We start from the raw sequence: 21,964 nt of genomic DNA on the forward strand, positions 1-21,964 counted from the left end.
AGAAGTGCACCTGCTGGGGTGGCCGGCCAGTGTAGGGCGTGGGCCCTGGACTTAGAGCTTTCAGGCCAAGCTGGCCCAGTTGTGCCCATGACCCTGGCCTTAGGCAGTCTCAGTATAGCTCCTCTTCAGGGGAGGCCCTTGCCCTGGCTGACATGGAAGGTAGCAGGGGAAGGACTGGATCAGGGCTCTGAAGGTCAGCCTAGGGTGCCCCTGGCCCCAGGAGGTCTGGGCTGAGGTGGCCTCTCGGGCTGCCCTGAGGAGAGCTGCTTTGCCCCAGTCACTGCCCACCATTCTGGCCTGACTGCTGGGGCAAGTGTGGGAAGAGGTGTCCTGGGCCCCGACCCGCCAAGGGAAGACCCGGGGTCTTCACAGGTGTTGAGGTGAGGGAAGGCCCCAGGCCCGTGACTGGGAGACGGGCTGGGAACAAAAGACACAGGGAAGGGTTGGCTGGGTTTTTTCCTTTTTATGAGATTTTTTTTCTTTGTTTTTGTTTAATATGAAAATTACTTGAAAAGACAAGGGGCCAACCCCGCCAGGCAGCTCGGCCACCACCGGCCGCTCCAATCCTAACGTTCCAGGTGTAAGTTACAGAGCTCAAGTTCATCTACAAAAAAAGTAATAAAAATAAAATTTAAAATGGCACCTTCAACAGAACACAACAAAACCTTAGGGCCCGGCCCGGGCAAGAGCCCCACGGCGTGCAGGGCAGGGCGGCTCCTCGTCTGCTCCAGCCAGACAGTAAACACAAAGCTAAAAAGGACTCCTCGGCCTCTCGGAGTGAGTGAGGAGGCCACACTTCCCCGACAACCGAGTCCTGCAGGTGAGGGCGGGAGGTGGGCACTACAGAAACAGAGGAGGGGCGGGCAGCAGTCTGGCGGGGAGGAGACCGCCATCTGTGTAGGCCTCGAGGGACACGGGCAAGGGCAGGCGGCCCTAGTCCTCGATGACGATGGGCTCGTCGTTGACTGGTGCAGGCGGGGGTGGCCGCAGCGGTAGAGCCTGGCTCTGGCGCAGGGCGATGGGCTTATAGGGCCGGCGGGCAGCACGCTTGGTGTCCGAGGATGAGAGCAGCTTGCGGATCTTCCTGTGGGGAGAGGCAGGCAGGCTGGTGAGTGCTGGAAGGGTGGCGGAGACCCTGGCCCTGCCCTGCGAGGGCCCCACCTGGTCTCCTCTGTGGCCATGTAGAACACGTCATCCGGGGCGTCGATCCAGTTCATCCGTCGCCTCTTAACAGGCGGCAGGGAGCCCCCCCGGATCAGGCGCACTTTGGTGGGGTATGACTTCCCATTGAGCAGCAGGTTCCGGCTTGGTCCCTGGGGGGGAGAAGAGCATGAGGGGCTCCTAGGGAGAGACAGGAGACCCTGCCATGTGTGGCTCACACACCCCAGGCCAGGCCAGGCAGGGAGCCTGTGAGGGCTGTTCAGTCCCGCAAGAGGCCAGTGCCACCTCTCTGGTCTGCCCCACGGCACTGGCAGGGTGGCCTGGGCCTCACCCCCAACAGGTCGCTGGCTCTTACCATGTGCCTGGTCTGTCCGTGGTTTGCCAGACCTGGTGAGGAAAGGACAGAAGGTGAGCCTGGGTCAGGGGAGGGCATCCTGCACCCACACTGCCTGCTGATGGCCCTCAGCCAGGCCCAGGACACAGGCAGCTTCTTGGGGTCATCCCTGGATCTATGGCCTACAGCAAGGGGCTTAGGGATGTGGGGACTCAGGTCCTCAGTCCCAGGCTGGCTCGACATCCATGAGCTCTTAGAGCTACCTGTCCTGGGCAGCAGACGATGCAGCCGCTTGGGCTCCAGGCAGAAGGCCAAGAGAAGGGAGTCTGACGGCCGGCTCCCCGCAGGCAGACCACCCACCCCGCTGGGCCTCGACACACTATCACGACGCGCCATGGCTGTATTCAGGTCAGCAGCCCCAGAAGCCCCTCTGCAAGGCAGCCTCAGCCCACTTGTGGCTTGGTGCCAGCTGCTAAGGAGGGCACCCAAGGCTCAACATGGACAGTTCCCAGAGGGATGCCACCAGAGTAGGGCCAAGAGGTAAAGCTCAGACTCCATCAGTGGTGGCCAGCGCCACCCAGGGCCACTGTTAACCTCCTGGCCCTGACAGCCAATGTAAGCATGAGAACTAAAGTGGTCTCTGGACAGCCTGTCCCCAGCACTGGACAGGAAAGGGTGCCTCAGCCCTTTGGTGCCTGGTCAGGCCCTGGTGGCCCCCACAGCACCCCTCCAGTCCCAACCTCCTCCACCCAGAGTGACTCCTCATGTAGGGTGTTCCTGGGGCCCAGCTTTTACTTTTAGTTTATTTTTGTATTTCCTATTTGTTGTTCTCAGTCACACGTGACAGTGGAATGTACTGACACATCCACACACGGAGCAGGACCTCCCACTCTTGTGGCTGAGGTGACGTGGAGTTACACAGGTCGTGTATTCATATAGGAACACAGCACTGGGGCCCAGCTTGCTTGGCTCCCTAGGTGGGGCAGGGCTAGGCCCCAGGTCTCTGGGCTATAGTGCCTGAACAGGGACAGCCTGCTCATGGCACCTGCAAGAATCCCAGCCAGCCCTGTGCCCGGGGACAGCCATTAGCACCAAAGCTACTTACCCAGGTAAGTGCCTGCCAGAGCGACGGATGGCAGAGGGAAGAAGACCGGCAGAGTTAGGGTGAGCAGCATGCATGGGACGGGGTGGGGCGGGGCAGCACAGGGCAGTGGGCAGTGAGTAAGGCCCCATGAGCTGGGCAGGCCCTCATCCAGAGCTCACACCTGCCCAGGCAGGACAGAGTCCCCACCCCAGGCCACAGTCTCCCCTCAGCGTCCGCAAGGAGGCTGAGCCAACATCCAGCTGACCCACAGCTTCTAGCCCTCTACAGTACACAGTCTGGGATTAGGATTGGTCTCATGGCCAGCCCCTCTGACCTGGGATCTGACCCTGTGGAGTACAGGCCATTGTGGTGCCCCAAAGGGCTGGACAGGCCACCCCTGCCTCCTGGGAGGTGCCCACCACTAGGAACCACACACTAGGATCCAAGGAGGTGGGTTTCCGAAAACTCAGTGGGAATAAACAGACTGGACCAACTTGCCTGTGAGCAGCTTCCCACAGAACCAGAGGCCAGCTCTTAGGGCGGCCCTGCCAACAGACAGCCCAGAGGCCCTGTCCAGATGGGTCCTGATGGAAGGGACAGGCCCAGGTGTGAGCTCACCCTGCAGCCCCAGAGTGGCCGGCTGACCCCATAGTGATATGCCTGCCAGGGTGCCCAGTGGCCTGCAAGGTCCTAAGACCACCTTGAGTGGGCATGTTCCAAGGGCACAAGGTACAGCTGGGTGGCTGCCACCTCCTGGGGCAGTGCCTGGCCCCTCCCTTGAGCCAGCTTGCTGGTGAGAGCAGCACACCTGTCCTGACAGCCTGGGGAGGGGCCTGAGCAGGCCCATCCTGGTGGCTGCCCCTCAGGGCTTGCTGGTGACACTGGGGCTAGGGCCTGCACCTGCTCCCCCAGGGTAGACTGGGGTCCTGCCACCCTGCTCCAACAAAGCAGGGCCTGAAGAGATGCTCCGACGGATCCGTCGGGAGGCACCAGGCCTGGGCGTGGCCCAGCCACCCACGGCAAGATGCTCCACCAGCCGCCGGCCCCACCCAGCATATGCGCGAGGGGATGGCAGGCAGCACCGCGTGGCCCCAGGGTGGGGCTGAGGGCATGCGAGCAGTCACAGCGCGATGGCAGTGGGGGCACCAGGGCGACGTGTGCAAGGACAGTCCACCCCAGGGCCCAGGCCGGGAGGACGCAGGCCAGAGGCCAGAGCTCATGGGCTCTCTGTGAGCGAGCAGCGAGGCCAAGCGAAGCACGGGGTGAGGCTGTGGCCGGGCCCGTGCAGACTGCCCCTGCACGTGCCCTGAGCCGCCCACGGCGAGCAGACAGCACACACAGGCACCACGCGGGCTCGCCACACGCCAGTGGCCGCGGGCCTTACCCCTACTGGGCATCAAGAGGCGCTTCTTCACGTTGCCTGGCAGCGCCACGGGCAGGAGAGAGGGAGAGAAAACACCATCAACTGGCGCAGTCAGCAGTGCCGTCAGGCCCAGCACGGGCCGTGTGCAGCCCAGGGCAGGAGGCTGTGCCCTGTACACACCCTGCCTGGCCTCCCCACCAGGGCGGGCAGCAGAACCCGACTCACCATCCACACCGTTGTGCTGCTCATAGCTCCTCTTGCCCAGGATGGTGGGGGAGCCATTGTTGATGACCGGGGCCGACTTGGCAGGGGTCAGGCTGCTGAGTACGCTGGACGCGCTCTTTACAGGGTCGGGTTTGGGGGGTCGGGGATGGGTCTCTGTGGGAGCAGCAGAAGGCCGAGTGTCAGAGCCTGGCAGTGACACCACCGGGTCCTCCACCCCAAGGGCCCGCAAGACTCTGGGCAAGTGGCTATATGGAGACCAGTACCCAGCAGGGCTGGGGCTTAGACACCATCGGCGGGCAGGCTCCCTGCAGGAGGGCCAGCCGCAGCCCTGGGAGCTGCTGCAGTGCTGGGTCAGTGCCCGCAGCCTCTAGGACCCAGACAGGCCCGTAAACACTGCAGGCCCATCTGACAGCCTCCGCGTCTAAGCCATCAGAGATGGTATCAGAGGGCTGGCCGCTGGCCAGATGCTGAACTACTGGCCTAGCTAAAGAGACACCCCAGCCACCTCCTCCACAGGACAAGGGTAGGGCCAGCCCTGGGGCCCAGGGCCCCGGGGAGGGAACGGTGCCAGGCAACTGTGTCTGTGCAGAGCACACTTAGCTCATGTTTCCGGAACGTCCTTCCCAGGACAGGCACCTCCACCCTGGGAGGACTGACTCATGAGCCTGCTCGAGCATCATGCTGGCGGGGCACCCCCACTGCAGGCCTGGGGCCCATGCTTCTGGATGGACCAGGCACATGGCTGGAGTCTTGGGCCTCCCAGCAAGGATGGTGGCCAGGTATGCGCCTCCTTCCCAAAAAGGCCCGCAAAGGCCTGAGTGCTGCCTATGGAGGCGCCTGGGTCCAGGAGGATTCCCTGTGGGCATCAGGGTGTGCGGGGACTCTGAAGGGGGTCCTCGGTGTGCCTCAGGGAGGCTAAACCCCGCAGTGTCTGAGACTCACTGTGACCCTGGTGGCAGGGGCGCAAGGCCCGTGGGTCTGCCTGACTGGCATAGTGCAAGGCACCCAGAGGGGCGTCCCAGGAGCATTCAAGCCTCTGGATGAAAGAGCTGTGGGCTGCACCAGAAGCTTCCATTTTGGAAGCTCCAAGGGCGGCTCCCTGGACCCCTGCCACCGCCAGCTTACCGAGATACCGGAGCACAGCTTCCAGGGGCTTCCGCACTGCCTGCTTCAGCACCAGTGGGCTCTGGGAAGCTTCGGGCAGCCGGGCAGTGCCTGTGGAGGGATAAGGTGTATCAGGGGCTGGGCCCCCAGGGAGCTGAGCAGAGCCTGTACCCCAATCTGGGTGTTCTCCCTGGGCCCAGATGCTGCTGGCCCCACGGCCAGGCCCCGAAGCCGCCTACCCACCGCAGGTACACGGACACCAGGAGGAAGACTCACACTCAGCCTTGATGGCGGCACTGTTGATGGGCATGTAGGGGTGCCGTGCGGCATGCCATGGGCGCAGGATCTCACGGCACAGGCGCCGGGCGATCCGGGTCAGCTTGGTGGTGTGCAGGTAGAAAGCCTGCCTCGTCTTCATGGCAAACTTGGGGCTCCCGCTGCTCCGGGCTGGGACGCCGTGGGGACTCTGCGGAAGGGGGCGCACCGGCCCAACACAGCGCCATGACCGAGGGCCGAGGGCCTGTGGCCGACGCAGAGCGGGTGGCAGGCTCGTCCCACTTACCATGTTGTTGCGATTTGGTCCTGGCCTCTCTCCATCTAACCGGGTTGGCATTTTCAAGCCACCATATTTCTTCCAATATGTCCAACAAGATGCGCAGAGGCGACACTGCATGTTAGGGGGACCCCAAGAATACCACTGGTAAGACTGTGTGGCTACGGACAACAAAGTTGGAAATAGACGGATTCTTAAGCAGAACCAACGGTGCAGAGAGCATTCCACAGTGTCCCCCGCCCCTGCCGCAGCCGCCCCCACCCACCCAGGGAACCCCGCATGCTCCCAGCTCTCCTCACCCCCCACTGCTACAGCCCCACCGTCACAGGCCACCCCAGGCCAGGTCACGGGCCTGCAGAGACCACATGGCACCATGGCGGCAGTGACGTCCCTGCGGCCCCTGCCACCCCAGTGGGTGCCAGGCGGGCACTTACTGTAGCAGCTCTCGCAGGCCCGGCCAGCCCCGGGGCTCTGGCCTGGCGCCCCTGTGCCGTTCACCACACTGGCCTTAACGCTGTTGACGCTGATCTGGTTCGGGTTTGGCTTGTTGCTTAAAGGGGGGAGGGAGCAGTCACAGCAGCCCTGTGAGGCAGCCAGGTAGCCAGACCCCTGTCCCTGTGCCTTGGCATTTCTAGGAGTGGCCACCACCAGGTGGAGCTGTCCTCCCAGTCCCAGGGTGCAGAGCACTAAGCCCTGGGCTTCGGGGCCTGACTCCCCCTCTGGCCCCCGCAGGCCACTCAGCACCACACAGGGTTTCCTCCAGGGCCTCCGGACTGTCTAGACTGCAGGCCGGCCAGTTCAGGAGCCCCCGGAAGCCTGGTGCCCACAGTCCGCCCTGCCAACCCTCAGGGACCAAAGCTGGAACTTACTAGTTGGGAATATAAACTTGCTTTAACTTGCTCTCTGCTTCAGCTGCTTTCAAACGTTTCTTAAAGCAAAAGAGAGGATCAGAGAGGTCAGCGGGCAGGCCAGGCCACAGCCTGGGAACCAGGGGGAGGGACCACCACTGTCTCCTGAGCACTGCCTCCTCTGGGAAGGCCTGTGGGACCAGCTCAGCCTTGCTGACCCACTGGGGCTATCTGCGCCTCCCCAGCTCCTCCCCTTGCTCAGGGTGGGGGGCAGGGGCAGGCGGGCTCACCTGCTGGACGTATCTGTCAGTGGTCTTCCACATGTAGTAGTACTCGATGATGCTGGTGAGCGACTTCCACGGGAGCTGGGGCAGGAAGGGGGCATGAGGTGGGCAGGGACAAGGGCCGCACAGAGGAGGGGGTGGCACCCACTGAAGGGAGTCCCCAAGCTAAATGCTGAACAATGCAACCCCCTAGACTGTCCCCTCCCAACCCATGCTGAATGTAACTGCCACTGGGACGCCAAGGGGTGGGACCTCCTGGCGTCCTCTTGAAGGATCAGAGAGGAAGGAGTTTGGGGGGCTCCTCTCTGCACTCCCTGGCCCCCTGCCCTCTGGTGGCACGGCAGGAAGGGGAAGGACGTCTGCCTCAGGGCCTGCTAAGGGGCACCGAGGGACCCGCAAGAAGTGGCCGACAGGGCGCTGGCCCTCGCCTGGACGGACTCCAGTGTGCAGACTCTTCTCTGCATCTGACGCGCTCTCTGGCCCTCGCACACTTCTGTGTGCTCCCGTGTGCTCATGTCCTAAGCGCTGAGATCCCCCAGGCTCTGTGAGCTCGCAGTCTTCTCACCAAGGACATCCAGATTCACTGCTTGCTCCTGACTCCTACCCCAAGCTACATTTAGAAGGCACCTGCAGTCCCCCAGCTCGCACTGCCTGTTTACCTACACTCTCTTCTGGGTCGGAACCTGAGGCCTCGCAGGCTGGCCAGTGCTCCAGGCCGGGCCACACCCAGCCAGGGCTCAGCTGGAGGATCTGGCCTGCAGAGCTTCTGTGTCTTCCCAGCACAGACACACAGCAGTGCCCTAGGCAGGCATCTCTGGGGCCCTCAGGCCCCTGGCTCACCCTCTGCAGCTCCACCATCTAAATGACACATTCCATTCTATTCCATCTTCTGGTTCTGTGTTCAGTCTGAGGTTTTGCTCACTTTGTTTAGTTTCTGGCCAAGTTATGTATGCACCCTATCTGTAGGCTGGTGAGGGGAAGGGCCAGTGTCCTCCAGCACCTGTACCTGGTCATCTTCCACTCCTGCCAGGGATATCCCATCAGGAGACCCCCCAACCAGGACAGCCCAGGGCTGTGGGACAAGTTGAAGCTCCCCTCCAGGCCCACAGCCTCATCCAGCCTGTGATCCTCAGCACTCTCCAACCTCCCATCTCTGCCTCCTTGGGTTGGACTTGCTCCTGTTTTGCTGCCGCTCCTAGCTGGATAGAGGCTGTCCCGCTGTGTCCTGGCCTGACAGCCCCACCATGCACAACACGCTCCTCCTCCATGGGTGACCGTGGGCCTTCGCCACAGAGCAGGGGCTGCTCTTCATTCAGCCAAATTTAAAAGTATGCAATCCTTCAGGGCTGGGTACAGGACACAGGCCCTTCCGCACTAGAAGAAGGGCCTCAGAGCGCAGACCCATAGGCCTAAGTTCAGATTCTCACAGGACGCATGACACAGGCTGAGCTCCAGGACACCCCCAGGGACCTGGTCCTCACCACAAGGTGGCGCTTGCAGGTGTGGCCCAGGCCCAAAGGGACCTGGTGTGTGTGCTCAGCACAGCACAGAGGCAGGACAGGGGCACAGGGCTTCCCACGCACATCCCACAGCCCACCTGTTGAAGCACCACAGCTGGTTGCTCCCCGCCCCTCCCGGGGCACTTACAAAATCTTGCTGAATATCTGTAAAATCTTTCCCATATTTTTCCAGGGCTTCCTCAAAAAGATTAGCCTCAGACGCTGACCACTCTTCCATCTCGTCCCTGCAGAGCACGGGCCCGCCCTGCGGCACGAGGGCTGAGATGGCCCGGGAGATGTCGTAGATATTCTTGTGCAGGGTGTCCATGGCGTGGAACTGCAGCAGGACAGCAGGGTCACCCGAGCCCAGCCCTCCCAGGCCCGAGCATCCCCCCAAACCTGGAATGTGCTTTAAGAGGAGCATCCCTCCCTCCCTGACCCCCCAGCACACACTGGCCAAGTCGGGGGTGGAAGGGGAGAGGCTGAGCTCTAGGTGGAGGGCCATCTTCCCTTACCCTGCATGCCTGAGGCGGTGCTGGCCCCAGGTGAGGGGCATGCCTGAGGCGGGTGCTGGCCCCAGGTGAGGGCGGGGAGATGGCTGCAGCCCACTTACCAGGGTGATGTCTCGGGAGGCCGCGGCAGCGCTCATGTGCAGGCTGGGCTGTCGCACTGAGCTGCTGCAGTCCAGGGCCCGGGCGAAGGTTCCCACGGAGCTACGGGGGCGGAGGGGCACAGACACCAGAGTCGGACAAGCAGGAGGGATGCCCCCACCCCACAGGTCAGCAGGGCCCAGGAGACCAGAGTTCAGCTCCCAGCAGGCCTGGGACATAGGCCTGCGGGCACCTTGGGCAGCTGAGTACAGGCATCACAGACAGAAACTGCAGAGCCTCTCTAGCTGCGGAGCTATTCACACCCACACCCAGCTGCCTCCGACTCAGGGGCTGAGGCCAGCCCGTCTGCATGAGCGGCTGGGGTCAGCTGAGCCACAGCTCCCGGCCCACTGGCTCTCTCCAGGCCTCACCCCATCCCTCGTGAACTCCCCTGCCATCCCCAGCCTGCCCCATGCTGGCTTGCTGGCCACTAGTGTGGATGGCCCTGAGGCACCCTGCCCCGGGACTCCCAGGCAGTATCGGCCACGCCCAGAGAAGGATGGGCTAGGGCCTCTGATGCCCTCTGGGAACTCTAAGGGGTCTTAACTGCCAGTGAGGGTCTGGCCATCAGGAGCCCAAGGACAGGACTGTGGGATCCTGTCCATGTGTGAGATCTAAGACCCCTGGTGCCCCAGCACCTAGTGCAGGAAAGCTGCAGGCTGAGCCCCTTGCAGTCCTGACACCAGGGCCCAGTGGGGAACTTACCGGGCCACCACAAGGAACTGGTCAATCTGCTTGTCCACCAGTGGGTTATGTGCCTCCCACACCTTGGTCTCCAATTTGGACTGGTCACGGCCATCCTCCTCACCTATGGGGAGAAGTGTGGTTTGGTGGGGTCAGAGAGGTGCTGGGGAAAGCCCAGGATCTGTCATGGGAACACCACCACCTCCCCAGGAGCTAAGATGAGGAGAAAGGACACGCCCGTGTACACACACAGAAACTCCAGAGAAAGGCCTCGTGACCCTGGAGGCCGGCACACATGTGCATGTGCACACACACACACACACACACACACACACACACTCTCTCTCTCTCTCCAGAGAAAGGCCTCATGACCCTGGAGGCCAGCACACATGTACACACACACACACACACACACACACACACACACACACACACTCTCTCTCTCTCTCTCTCTCTCTCTCTCTCTCTCTCTCTCTCTCTCTCTCTCCAGGGAAGAGCTGTGTGACCCTGGAAGCCGGCATACACGCGCGCACACACACACCCCACCACTGAAAGGCCTCATGGCCCTGGAGGCCAGCCCAGGACACACTCCACACTGACTGGGACGGTGGGGTGCAGCCGTGTGACATCAGAACTTGGAAAGCCTAGTGAGCCCATCGAGGTGCCTGCCCACTGTCCCAGGGTCCCAGGGGGAGCAGGAGGTCCTGGCAGCCAGCTGCCAACCAAAGGAGAGGAGCTGCAGATTCCACGCAGCCGTGACAAGAAGCATGTTCCATGCGCTTTCAGTCACATGGGGCCACATCATGTGACACCTGCTGGATGCCATGGCAAGAGTACAGCAGGGCGATGTGGTGGAGGATAGCCCCACACCCCAGGACGCTCGCTGCTGTGCTTCTGGGTGGAGAGGAGGTTCCTGTGCGGCAGAGGCCCCGGAGTCTGTCCTGAGCAGGGCCGGCCTGATGGGAGAGGCGGAGAGCCCACAGCTGGCCCTTGGCCGTCTCTCCGGCCCAGGGCCACATCTGTGATTAAGTGAAACACCAAGGTTCACGTTCTGCAAGGCACCAGCCAGCTTCCCTGGGGCCCTTGGCAACGATGCACCATGTGACCAGGGACGGCCTCAACTTGGTGCTGGAAATGGAACAGGTGTGGGGTCCTGGGCGGGACCTGGGCCAGAATGTCTCCAAGACCCTCGCAGGGACAGCTCTCCTGGACCCTGCCTGTGAGCAGAGCTCACCACATGTCCAGGGGAGGTCAGGCCTGTGACTAGGCGGCTGGGTGGGTCCCAGGAAGGAAGCCCAGTGCTACAGATGTGCAGATGGACCCAGGAGGGGTCCCAGTGAGGCCTACAGGGCTTCCCTGCAGGTCCTGGTTCTGGGGCTGCTCCAGGCCCCACAGGGAACTACTCGGGTCCCCAGTGCTGCAGAGGGTGTCCTTCTGGTATGGCCTGGGGTCAGGGGCACATGGAGAACTGGGGTGTACCTCCTGCCCCCCAGGCCAGAGCCACTCCTTGGTCACAGTCACACCTGTGACACCTCAAAGCTAGAGGGCAGCAGGGCCCAGCAGAGGAGGCCACCATGTCTGGCCCCTCTCCTAGCAGCCGGCAGGAGGGTTGCCGAGCCCTGCTCTCCAGGTCAGGCCCCGTGGCCAGGGCAGGGACCTTTCAGGCTCTCCTGGCCTCCTGTCCAGCAAGCACACAGCACCAGGAAGGAACAGTGGGTTCCAGTGACAGGTTCCAGGCGAGGTCCTCTGGCCTTCACAGCCCCTTCCACAAAGGGACAGTGGTCCTCAGGACCTAAATTCACACGTGTTCCACAGCTGAGGCCTCTGCTGCTTTCCCAAGTCCCTGCCCTGGCCAGGATGGATGGCAGCTACACCAGGAGGCCAGCTCGCGGCCTGGTTCTGGCTGTCTCGAGGAGGCCCCAGAGTGGCACGAACTGGGTAAAGAGGCTGAGCCACAGGGCAGAGCAGAGGATAGGTGGCCTCCTGCCCACAGGGCACATAGGGAAGTCCATCCACATCTTGAAGGCGCCACAGGACAGCCCTCCAGGAAGGGCACAGCTTAGCACGCCCAGGTCCCCAGCTGCCTCTCAGCTCAGCCTGGTGCGTCACAGGCTCTTGGATCCGGCCAGCCCCCGAGAGAGGAAAGGAACACAGAGCCAGAAGGCACGGAAACAGGCACATCAAACAGCACCGGGGACGCACATGGCCAGGCCAGCCCATGTGGCCTGGGGGTGCCACCGGTGCAGGCGCGCAGCTGAGCCTGCCTCGGAGAGCCACGGCACTCCGACCACGGAGGGGGACAGGCTACGAGAGGAAGAAGGCTGGGGAGGAAAGAAACGGACAAGCTGGGACCAGGAGGACCGGGGCCACGAAGTACCTGGGGCAGCCTGCACCCCCGTCTCCCAGGACAGCCCGCCAGGAGCCGCCACCGAGGAGGGGGAGGAGGACAGCAGGCAGTGGCCCCAGGACCTTAGGCAGCCCATCAGCAGAGTCTAGGGACTCCAGCTTGTCCCTGCCGGGTGCCAACACTGAGGGCTGCTCACCTGCAGGGTCCACACAGGGCCAACCTGAGGGACGCAGTGGGCAGAGCTGTCAGCCCAGGAGGCCAGAGCCTGCCCTGAGGAGGGCCAGGAAGGCGAAGGGAGAAGAACCTAGTCAGACAGGGACCAGGAGGCCGGAGAGGCCTGACAGCCTGACTGGACCGCAGCAGAGCTGGACACAGAGCTCAGACCGGGGCAGCGCCACTTGGGAGACAGGGAGCAGGGTAGCAGGGGCTCCAGAGCCAGGGACAGGCGGGCTCAGTTGGCAGAGGACAACTACCAGGAGGTGGGCACATCCGCATCAGAGCTCAGCCGGCAGTGGCCCTCGCAGGACAAGGGACAGCCCTTGCAGAGCGCCTGGCTCAGAGACAACAGCCCCCCCGGCCCTGGTGTGCCCAGGTCCCCAGCTGCCTCTCAGCTCAGCCTGGCTGGTGCGCCACAGGCTCTTGGATCCAGCCAGCCCCGGGAGCACACCACCTCACCTGGAGCCTCACCAGGCCGTCATCCCACACACCAGCAAAGAGAACATGTGCAAACACAAGGGCCACCTGACTCAGACCCGCACCCGTGAACAAGGGCTCAGAAGCCTCGACCCACGACCCACGACCCACGACCCACAACCCACAGTCCTCGACTCCCAACAGGGCTGCTGAGCGAGCCCAGGAGGTGTCCAGCTGCTCATCAGGAGGTGAAGGCCAGGTGTTCAGGGCTGGGAGGGGTGGGCTGCCCCCATGTGCAACCTGCCACCCACCCTCACGCTGCCCCAGGCCAGGCGCACAGGAGGCTAGTAGACTCACAAGCTTCAACAGGAAGCGAAACTGCCACAGCGAAACAAAACACCAGCCTGCCCGCAGTGGCCCTCGCTCCTCCCGGGGTCCCTGCTTCCAAGTGCCATCCGACACTTACCGGGGCAAGGGGGCCCAGGGCAGCAGCCTGTGCCCACCACTGTTGACACCACACCTGACCGGCACCCCACCACAGGCCCGGAACGTGCACACCTCACAGCCACAGACACCACGTCCCAGCCAAGGTGGACGCCCAGGAGGCACCATGAGGGCTCTGGGCCACACCCACCTTCTCTCAGCAAGTCGGTGATGTCGGCCTGGTACCGGTTCCCCACGCGGATCTCCCCTTTATCAGCCAGCAGGGTCTTCTGCTGTGGGTCGTAGACTAGGGAATAGAAGAAGAAATCCTGAAAAACACCACACACAAGACACAGGCATCAGAGACACGCCTGCCTGTGACCCGGGGCGGACACAGGCTGCTGCAGCACCAGGAGAAACGCAGAGTGAGGTCAGCAAGGACCCAGAGACTATGCCTAGGACGTCCTTCTGCTCAAAAGCTGGAAATCAACGGCTGAGAAGGCTGAAACAGGAGGATTCCGAGTCGAGGCCAGCCTTAGTAACTTAGCAAGGCCCTGTCTCAAAGTGAAAAATAAACAGGACTAGGGACGTGGCTCAGGGCAGAGGGCTGCTCTTCAGCAGGGTTCCATTTTCAGTACCAAAAAAGATAAAAAGTCCTTAAGAGCAACAAAAAATAAGGCCATCTGAACAGGCCCAACAAGCTGCAGACAGGCAGGCCTTCCTAGCCCGATGGACAGCTGTCCCTGCAGCGGCAGGTCACTGCTTCTGCAGACGGCCTCTGCCCCTCCCCAGGTCTGTGTGCACCCCAGACCTCGGCCGCCAGGTTCCCCCAGCATGGGAACTGGCATGTTGGTGCCATTTCCAACCCTGCGGGTCCTGCACTTCATGCCTGAGGTCCAGCCCTGTTCCCTAGGAAAGGACCGCAGCTTCTGGGTTGCTGTTCTGAAGAGCGGACCCCTGGGTTTCCGTCCTGCGTGCTCGGCTCCTTCTGGCTGTCCTGCCGGCCCTGGTCCCCCTGCGCTCTGAAAACCACCAACTTTTCTCTTGGCAGCTGCACTGGACGTCAGCACTGCATGGAGCCTGGTCGGGAGAGCTGGCCGCCCGAAGGGTCTAATCTGATTTTCCCCAGGCCTGGGCCCTTGCTCCAACCCTGCCAGATGGGCCTCTGGGTGGGGCTGCCTGACCATGGTGCCTGTGGCTGACCGGGCACAGCCTGGGCTTCCCCTGGAAACTGTGAGCTTCTTGATCAGGCAGGTGGAAAACAGGCGTCCAGGGCTTTCCTGGCCTCTGCCTGGGAAATGAGCAGCATCCAGCAACACCACCCAGGCCGTCTACACAGGCCCTGCACTAGGAAGGGCCCCTGCGCCCGCCACTCCACCACCAGCTCTTCTGTTCAAAAAGGCTGTCCAGGGGCCGGGTGGGGCTTGCGGCCGAGCACTCGCCTGGCACGTGCGAGGGGCTGGGTTCCATCCTCAGCTCCACATAAAAACAAAACAAATAAAAATAAAGGTATTGTGTCCAACTACAACTAAAAAGATATTTTTTTTAAAAAAGGGGCTGTCCATGGGCACCTGCCAGCAGTGTCACCCGTGCCACCCTGTGGCTACCATCAGGGTCCTTCCAGACTGCTCTCCACACTCCTCTGTGGACAAGTTCCAGGGCCTCCTGGAATTTGGTGCACCATGAGGTGGAGCCCATCCCCAGGATAGACTGCACACTGTCCCTGGTGGTGCCCTGACCCCTGGCCACAAGGGGCAGGGTGGTGCCTGGAGCAGGCTGTAGTCTCACACGGCCCTCGTGGGGCCTCTGTCAGCTCTGTTTCTGGGCTGTGTGTGGCAGGAGTAGGGCTGAGGCCAAGTTCTGCCCAGAACACGGTCACTGTCTCCACAGCGTCCCCATCCTGAGGGAGGACGGGCTGAGCTCAGCCTTCTGGCTCCCACAGCGCCTGGGCCTCGATGTCACCCCTAGGGACACACAGGGAGGCCTCATCCCTGCCAACCTGAGCAGGTGCAGGGGGCTGGCTGAACTGGAGTATACAGCCACCACCTGGGCAGCAGAGCCCAGGGGAGGGAGTGTCCCAAGCTGGGAGACATGTGAGCCCCTTACCTGACCCAGGGGTCCCCTTAAATCCACCGACGCCACTTAACCTCCACACAACCGACTCGTGCCAACAGCTGCAGCCTGTCCGACCTCAGGAGACCTGATGTCCCCACCAGCCAATTCCACAACATCCTTGGCCTCTGTGCTCCCCAGGGACAGGCAGCCCTGCCTGGAGACACCTGGGTCATCACAACCTGGGCGGTGGCAGCCAGTGGGCCACGCTGCCCTGTGAAAAACCCGCCTGCTCAAAATGCCAGCAGTGCCAGGGCTGGGGACAGGGTGGCCTCAGCAGGATTCCATCCACTCTCCATATATGGCCAACTGGGCCTCGAGTGGCCCTGGAGGAGAAGCCAGCAGTGCAGGCAGGAGGGCATGCCTGCTCTATGGTGGTCAGGCAGGGGGCACCTAGAAGGGAGGGAGCCTGGGGGCTGCAGCCACGGGACACCAGAAGTGACCATCAACACTGGCTCCAGGACACTGGGGTAAGGAAAGGCCAGGCCAGGGGAGGACGAAGTTCCTGCCAGGCTGAGGGTGGGGACAGGGGCCGTTTCACAGAGTAGCCAAGCGGACGGCGGGCTGGGCCTCACCTCGCGCTCCAGGTAGGACTTGAGCGACTCAGTCTCGTTGAGCAGGGTGACACTGCACTTGCCCCTGGAAGAGAAGGACAAGCAGGTGGAGGAGAGGCCGGCAGCGGGGCCCCGGGCAGGGGCCACGGGAGCTACCTGATGTGGGTGGCGGGCAGAGACTCCAGCTGCCGGGAGAGGAACAGCTCCCGGTGCCGCAGCTGGTGCTTCAGCTTCTCGGGCAGGTCCACCATCTCCGGGTTCTCCACCTCCTCCTCCACTTCCCCTGAAGGACAAAGAGTCCCCATCAGGGGGCTGTGCCGACACCTGGCTGCCGGCCCCAGGTCGGACCCCACGTGCAGGTGCCAAGGAAGGCCACCTCCCTGACTACCACTCCCCCTGCCCCCCCGAAGCAGCCCAGGAGCCCTGGACAAAGCCCCATGGGTGCTCTGGCGCCCCAACAGGCCAGTCCTCTGGGCATTATGAAGAAGAAGAGGACATGGTGTCCAGTGTCAACCTGGAAAGCAGCAGGCCCGAGAGAGGAAGGAAGAGAAAGGGGTGGCCACAACACATCAAGGGCAAGGTGGCCAGGGGCAGAGACCTCAGCCCTGGACCCCGGCCTCTAGTCCCCAAGGCCAGATGGCCCTGCACAGCCTCTGCAGACCTCCCTGCACCAGCAGGACTCCCCTTGGGGCCAGGCCACAGCCAGGTTGGGCGGCAGGCCTGACGGGGGGAAGCCCTCCTCAGCCGGCCGGCGGGGAACGTCCGTCCCCCAGCGCACCCCCGCCCGCCCGGCACAGACAGGAGGACGCCTCCTTGCAGAGGCGGGCTCTTACCTTCCTCGCCGGTGTCCGCCCCGGGTCCGGCCTTATAGCAGACTGACAGGGCTACATAACAGACAGACAGCACCCGGTCGGCAGCTGGGCGCCAGTGCCGGCCGCTTGTTCCCTGCCCAGGGCCCGGACCGAGGAGACACGGGGGCCACAGGCCTCCCGGTGGGAGGGCAAAGACCACCCGACTAAAGACCCCTCAGGCTCTACATCCCACCCCGCCAGCCTCAGCCTCCTGTCGCCCCAGAGCTCAGGTTGCCCCCACACTCTGGTCCCGTGCCACCACGATCACTGCCAAAGACCTCCCTGCACGCGGCTCCTGCCCACCCTCGCCAGATCACGCCTCACTTAGGACCAGCCCCTGCCCAGCAGGACAGGAGAGACAGTGAGTCCCTCTCTGAGGCTGTGCGGAGACCTCGGCCAGCATCTCAGGCAGCTTGGCAGCTGCCCCTGATCTGTACCAGAAAACGACTGAGAGCCTGGCGTGGTGGGCACGCCTGTAGGCCCAGCTACTAGGAGGCTGAGGCAGGAGGGTCTTCAGCTTGAGGCGGGCCTGGGCAACTTAGCAAGACTCCATAAAAAGGCAACAAGACAAAATACTTTCTAGCCTGTCACGTTCCCCAAAATTGGGGGATGTGGAATGGTGCTCCCCAGTGGCCCACACTTGCCCAGTGCTATCCATCTGGGGACACTACAAGCCACTGTCACCTAGGGCCCAGCTCCACTTGCCGGCCCCGGCCTGTCGCTCTCTTCTGCCCCCCTGTGGTCATTGCAGGAAGTCATGGCATCTCTGGGCCCCAAGCCCCCAGTCCCTCACAGCTAAGAGGCAGGGTGTGGGGAGTGGGATCTGTTCCACACGGACCTGGAGTGTCTGTCCCTCCAAGCTGCCCGCCTTCCTGCCCGTGGAGCAGGGACGCTGTGCACAGCAGTGCCTGCCCCAGCAGCCTGCAGCCCTGAGTTCAGAACAGCAGCAGCGTCCTGATGCACACCCCTCAGCTCCACGTGGAAGGCAGCGTCTGCTCACGCCAGCCTCGTGCTAGGGACAGGCGGGTCAGGACCCAGCCGGCATCTGGGCCCACGGGTAACACTGGCTTCATTCAGGACCTTAGACAGCCTGTCCACCAGCTCCACAGAAGCTCTTAGAAGCTCCAAGATGTCCCCACCCTTCCAGGCTCCCAAGCAGAGCAAGGCTCCAGGGCAAGACCCCGTTGCAGCCCATGTACACCTCGGGCCTCCACCTCCCCCAGGACACCCCTCGTGGGTGAATCCTGGGGCAGGTGGCAGTCCCTGTTCTTTCCCCAAGTCCTTTTCCAGATGGGGACACCACTCACTAGCCACTGGAGGCACGCGCTGCCTTCCTGTCCCATCCAATCTTGCTCCCAAGCCCTGGCCTCAATTTGGAGGGCTCTGGGCAATTCAGGTGACGAGCCCCCCCAGGAAGGCCTGGGAAAGGGCTGCTGTGCCCACCAGCCTCCTGCCTGAGGCCACCCGGGTGGGAGGCTTCCCCCACAGGGCTCAGGAGCCCAGGCTCAACTGTGGGGCTCAGGCCTTGGCCTTCCTATCAGGGGGGTTTCCTACTGCAGGGCCACGGCCACAGGGCACTCAGGGTGAACGCAAGCACAGGGGACGTGGCCCCGAGCAGTCATCAGGAGCCAGCCACAGACTTACGGCCCTTGACCCCTGCCCCCCCCCAGGCCCAGCTCTTGGGTTTACAGGAAGCTGGACAGCAGGGCTTGGTGGGCACCTTGGCTGCCTGCATCCCAGAGCTCAGGAGACCCTCCCACAGGATGCCCCCCAGCCCTGCCCTCATCTCCAGAGTCCCCTCCTAGTTCCCCACAACCTCTGGCTGTCCTCCACAGGAACACCTGCCCCCCTGGGCCCCTGACCCAGCAGCAAGGTCCTTGCCAGAAGTCCCCACAGGTGATTGCTAGTCTGTGACCAACAGGGCACTGACACAGGGCCTTCTGGACAGGGCAGGTGTACCCTGAGTGACCTCTTCTTTCTGAAGCATCTTCCAACCAAGACTCTGGATAAGCACTGGGGTGTCCCCAGGACCACCCACCTCGTTGGCCCTGGCTCCAGCCCCTCTCAGAGGTAGGGAGGCCCAGAGGGGGAGAGGAGGCCACCAGCCTACACATCCTGCCTCTCCAAGGTCCTGCAGAGGATGGTCAGCGAGGCCTCCCACTGCCTGGCACCACAGGGCTGGGCTCATGGAATGTTTGACCTCCCTCCAGATGTGCACTGGAACCTGTCACGGGGGGCTACAGGTGGGGTCTCTCCCCACTAGCAACAAGAGACTTGGAGATCACACCTGATGACCTCGCACTTAGCCTGGGTGGACAGCACCCAGCAACTGGAACCGCCATGGTCCTCATCACTGGAGGACACCCCTGCACTGACCAGTCTCATGGCCCCCAGGCAGATCCCACCCCAGATGCCCAGACACATGGCAGCCATAAGCTGTCCCCATATCTACCTGCACCTGCACCCAAGACCTGCACAGAAAGGACTGCCTGTGGCCATGGTACATGGACCCAGGGCCAGGTTACCCTCCTCTGCCCGCAGACGCACAGAGAGCTCGGTGTCAAGTGTCCAGCACCCAGCAGCCACCCAAGGCTCAGGCAGCCTTGCCCCAAGGTTACAACACCCAGATCTCAGCCCCGTGCGCGACAATACTTCAGGGTGAGAGGCCAGGCCCCGGGGATGACAAGGGCCTCTTCCAGGCACTGGAAAAGAAAGTCCCTCTGAGCTGTGCTCAGACTTCAGGAGGGAGGGATTTTTTTCCTAAAGACGCCACTTCCAACCCCCACAGAAACCTTCAGCAAAGTGCAAACAGGTGCTGCAGAGCAGTCCCACCTGGACCCGCACCTGGCCCATGGGGTGTCCACACCAGCACCCCACCAGGGCCTGTGCATTTGCCTGGGACCCTGCAGAGGTACCCATGGGCACCCAGACTGAGAGCAGAGGGCAGAGCAGGTGGCAGAGGGTGGCCATAGCGAGGCCAAGACCCCAAGGCAGACCCGGGGGCAGGTGCCTGGAGCCCCCGCCCTCCCGGGCACAGGCCGACTCACTTGCATGCTTGTCCGCCAGGGCAATGAGGGTGCTGGAGATGTCGCGCCTCCGGTAGAAGCACACCACCTTGGCCTCCACGTTCCCGTTGGCCGTCTGCAACAGCAAGGCAAGCAGCTGAGCCCCTCAGCACAAGGAGGGACCCCGAGGGAGCCTAGTCCAGCCCCACCTGAGTGCCATCCCTCAGGACTCCAGGAAGGGGACACGTCCCCAATGCCCCAAGCAGTGAGCAGGAGGAAGGCATCCCTCTGACTCCTCCAAGGCCATCATAGCGAGGGGACCTAGGCAGGGGTGCACCAGGCCCCAAGCCCACACCCTGACCCTCTCCTCACCCTCAGTGTGCTGCGGGAGAACCAGGAGCAGAAGGCCCTGGAAGGGCAGGACCTCTCCCAGCCTAGGAGCCAGCCCCTCCCACCACTCCCATGACCCGGGAGGCAGCCTCGAGGTAGAGGGCTGAGCCTGCGGAGAGCCCCCACCCAGGCCCTGCCTGCTTCCCCTGGAAGTGCAAAGGACGGTCTGGCCGGAGCCCAGCCAAACCCAGCTCTGCCTCTGGTGCAGGCCAGTCACCGCCTCCCTCTGGCCTGCACTCTACCGGGTCCACCAGAAGGGCAGATGGCAGGAGACTTGGACCCACGTGAGAAATGGCCTCCACCCCAGTGGGACCTGGATGCAGTGTTCACTCACTGGACATGGCGCTGCCCAGGGAACCATCCCTGAACTACTGGGAGCTCACCAGAGGTGTCTCGCCCAGGGGGGTGCAGGCTACGGACCAACCACGGTGGAACCAGCCAGCGTGACCAGGCACCAAGTGTCAGCACAGCCCCACCTGGCGTGGGTGAGATCCACCCTGGGGTGGAGAGCCTGCACGGGCTCCTGCAGTCCTCTTACCTGCCTCCACTTACTGATCTGTCAGTCCTTCGCGTACGTCAGTGTGGACCACAGACACCTGCCTCCCCTTACTGATCCAACAGTCCACTTACTGATCTGTCAGTCCTTCAAGTTCGTCAGTGTGGACCACAGACACCTGCCACCCCTGGAGCTGGTTCGGTCATAGCCCCTAAGAGCTCACACACTGCAGGCTTACTCCCCAGCTGAGGGAGGCAGGGCCTAGCAGAATAGAGCGAGGTTACTGGGCCAGGCCTCCAAGCGGGTACTGGGCCACAGCCCTCCTCCACTCCTGCCACAGGCCAAAAGCAACAGCCCAAGCAACCATGGATGGAAACCTGGTTTCAAACATGAACCAAAGTAAACCTTTTCTGGGGCTGGGGTTGTGGCACAGTGGCAGAGCGCTTGCCTCGCACATGTGAGACACTGGGTTCCATCCTCAGCACCACATAAAAATGAATAAACAAAATAGATATTGTCCACCTATAACTAAAAAAAGAAGTAAAAAAATAAACTTTTTCTCCTTTTAAGCCAATTATCTCGGGTATTTTGTCACAGCAATGAAAAGCTGGCATAGCTATAATCCACCACTACTCTATCCTGGCAGTTAAGCTGTCAGGCTGTGACCACTGGGAGCTCACGCAGTGGACTCCCAAATCCCCGAGACAGGTCCCACCATGTTAGAATGAAGAGTATTTATCTGCAACTTCAGAGTTTACTAAAGCAACACACAGGGTCTGCAATCTCAGTGCATGCCATGAGACTTGCATGACACAATAGCAGCCTCTTACCCCAGGGCAGTCCCCGTTATGCTCCCTTGGACACTGCCTCCCAAGTCCACCAACCATCACTACAGACCAGGCCTCCCCGTCCCCACCCAGCCCCCTCTAACCTGCCTCCACAATACTGTAACTTTGGTTGAATCACTTTTGGTGTCTGTGCTCTGATCGCGTACAACCACACAGAACTGCCGAGCCCCTTACTCCCCACCTGGGCCAGTGCCAAGTGCACAATGGCAGCGTCTTTCCACCTGCCCGTGCTGTGTGACTCCCACGGACCATACGTGCACGTCAGAGACCACTGAGCACGTACACATCCAGTCCTCTCCTGGGGACCCTGGCTGGGGAACCCTCTACTCCTTCCCTAGGTCAGGTCAGCTGCCTGGTCTGCTAGCGCACAGTCTCCCCAGCCTCCATCCAGCCCCACGGGGCCACTGTGCAGCTGGGCGCAGGGTCTACGGGGCTCACCAGGCCTTGGCCCACCAGCCTGCAGAACAGCCTGGAGGGAGACAAAGCCCCACCATGTGCCCCTAAATACCACCTGCC

General features: G+C 62.4%; 1 protein-coding gene across 3 annotated transcripts in view; it reads right to left on the reverse strand.

Moving 5' to 3' along the window:
• Positions 1–448: 448 nt before the first annotated feature.
• The window catches only part of Mta1 (metastasis associated 1), a 35,566-nt gene continuing 14,050 nt past the window's right edge, over positions 449–21,964 (reverse strand). Inside the window, exons 3-21 of one of the 3 annotated variants that reach the window (XM_077799664.1) lie at positions 19,757–19,850; positions 16,692–16,742; positions 16,015–16,141; positions 15,880–15,943; positions 13,404–13,521; positions 9,811–9,913; positions 9,069–9,168; positions 8,604–8,792; positions 6,963–7,037; positions 6,694–6,752; positions 6,259–6,374; positions 5,834–5,985; positions 5,548–5,737; positions 5,293–5,382; positions 4,168–4,320; positions 3,964–3,999; positions 1,517–1,548; positions 1,162–1,313; positions 449–1,084 (exon numbers count right to left, since the gene is read on the reverse strand). In XM_077799664.1, coding sequence (XP_077655790.1) covers positions 934–1,084; positions 1,162–1,313; positions 1,517–1,548; positions 3,964–3,999; positions 4,168–4,320; positions 5,293–5,382; positions 5,548–5,737; positions 5,834–5,985; positions 6,259–6,374; positions 6,694–6,752; positions 6,963–7,037; positions 8,604–8,792; positions 9,069–9,168; positions 9,811–9,913; positions 13,404–13,521; positions 15,880–15,943; positions 16,015–16,141; positions 16,692–16,742; positions 19,757–19,850 — 2,052 coding nt within the window. In that variant the 3' untranslated portion in view covers positions 449–933. Of the gene's footprint in view, positions 1,085–1,161; positions 1,314–1,516; positions 1,549–3,963; positions 4,000–4,167; positions 4,321–5,292; positions 5,383–5,547; positions 5,738–5,833; positions 5,986–6,258; positions 6,375–6,693; positions 6,753–6,962; positions 7,038–8,603; positions 8,793–9,068; positions 9,169–9,810; positions 9,914–13,403; positions 13,522–15,879; positions 15,944–16,014; positions 16,142–16,691; positions 16,743–19,756; positions 19,851–21,964 lie in introns of those variants that run through there. The other 2 variants (XM_077799665.1, XR_003302277.2) reach the window with 2 other exon arrangements.

The sequence above is a fragment of the Urocitellus parryii genome, chromosome 6 (genome assembly GCF_045843805.1).
Source record: "Urocitellus parryii isolate mUroPar1 chromosome 6, mUroPar1.hap1, whole genome shotgun sequence".
In the NCBI taxonomy this organism is placed as follows: domain Eukaryota; kingdom Metazoa; phylum Chordata; class Mammalia; order Rodentia; family Sciuridae; genus Urocitellus; species Urocitellus parryii.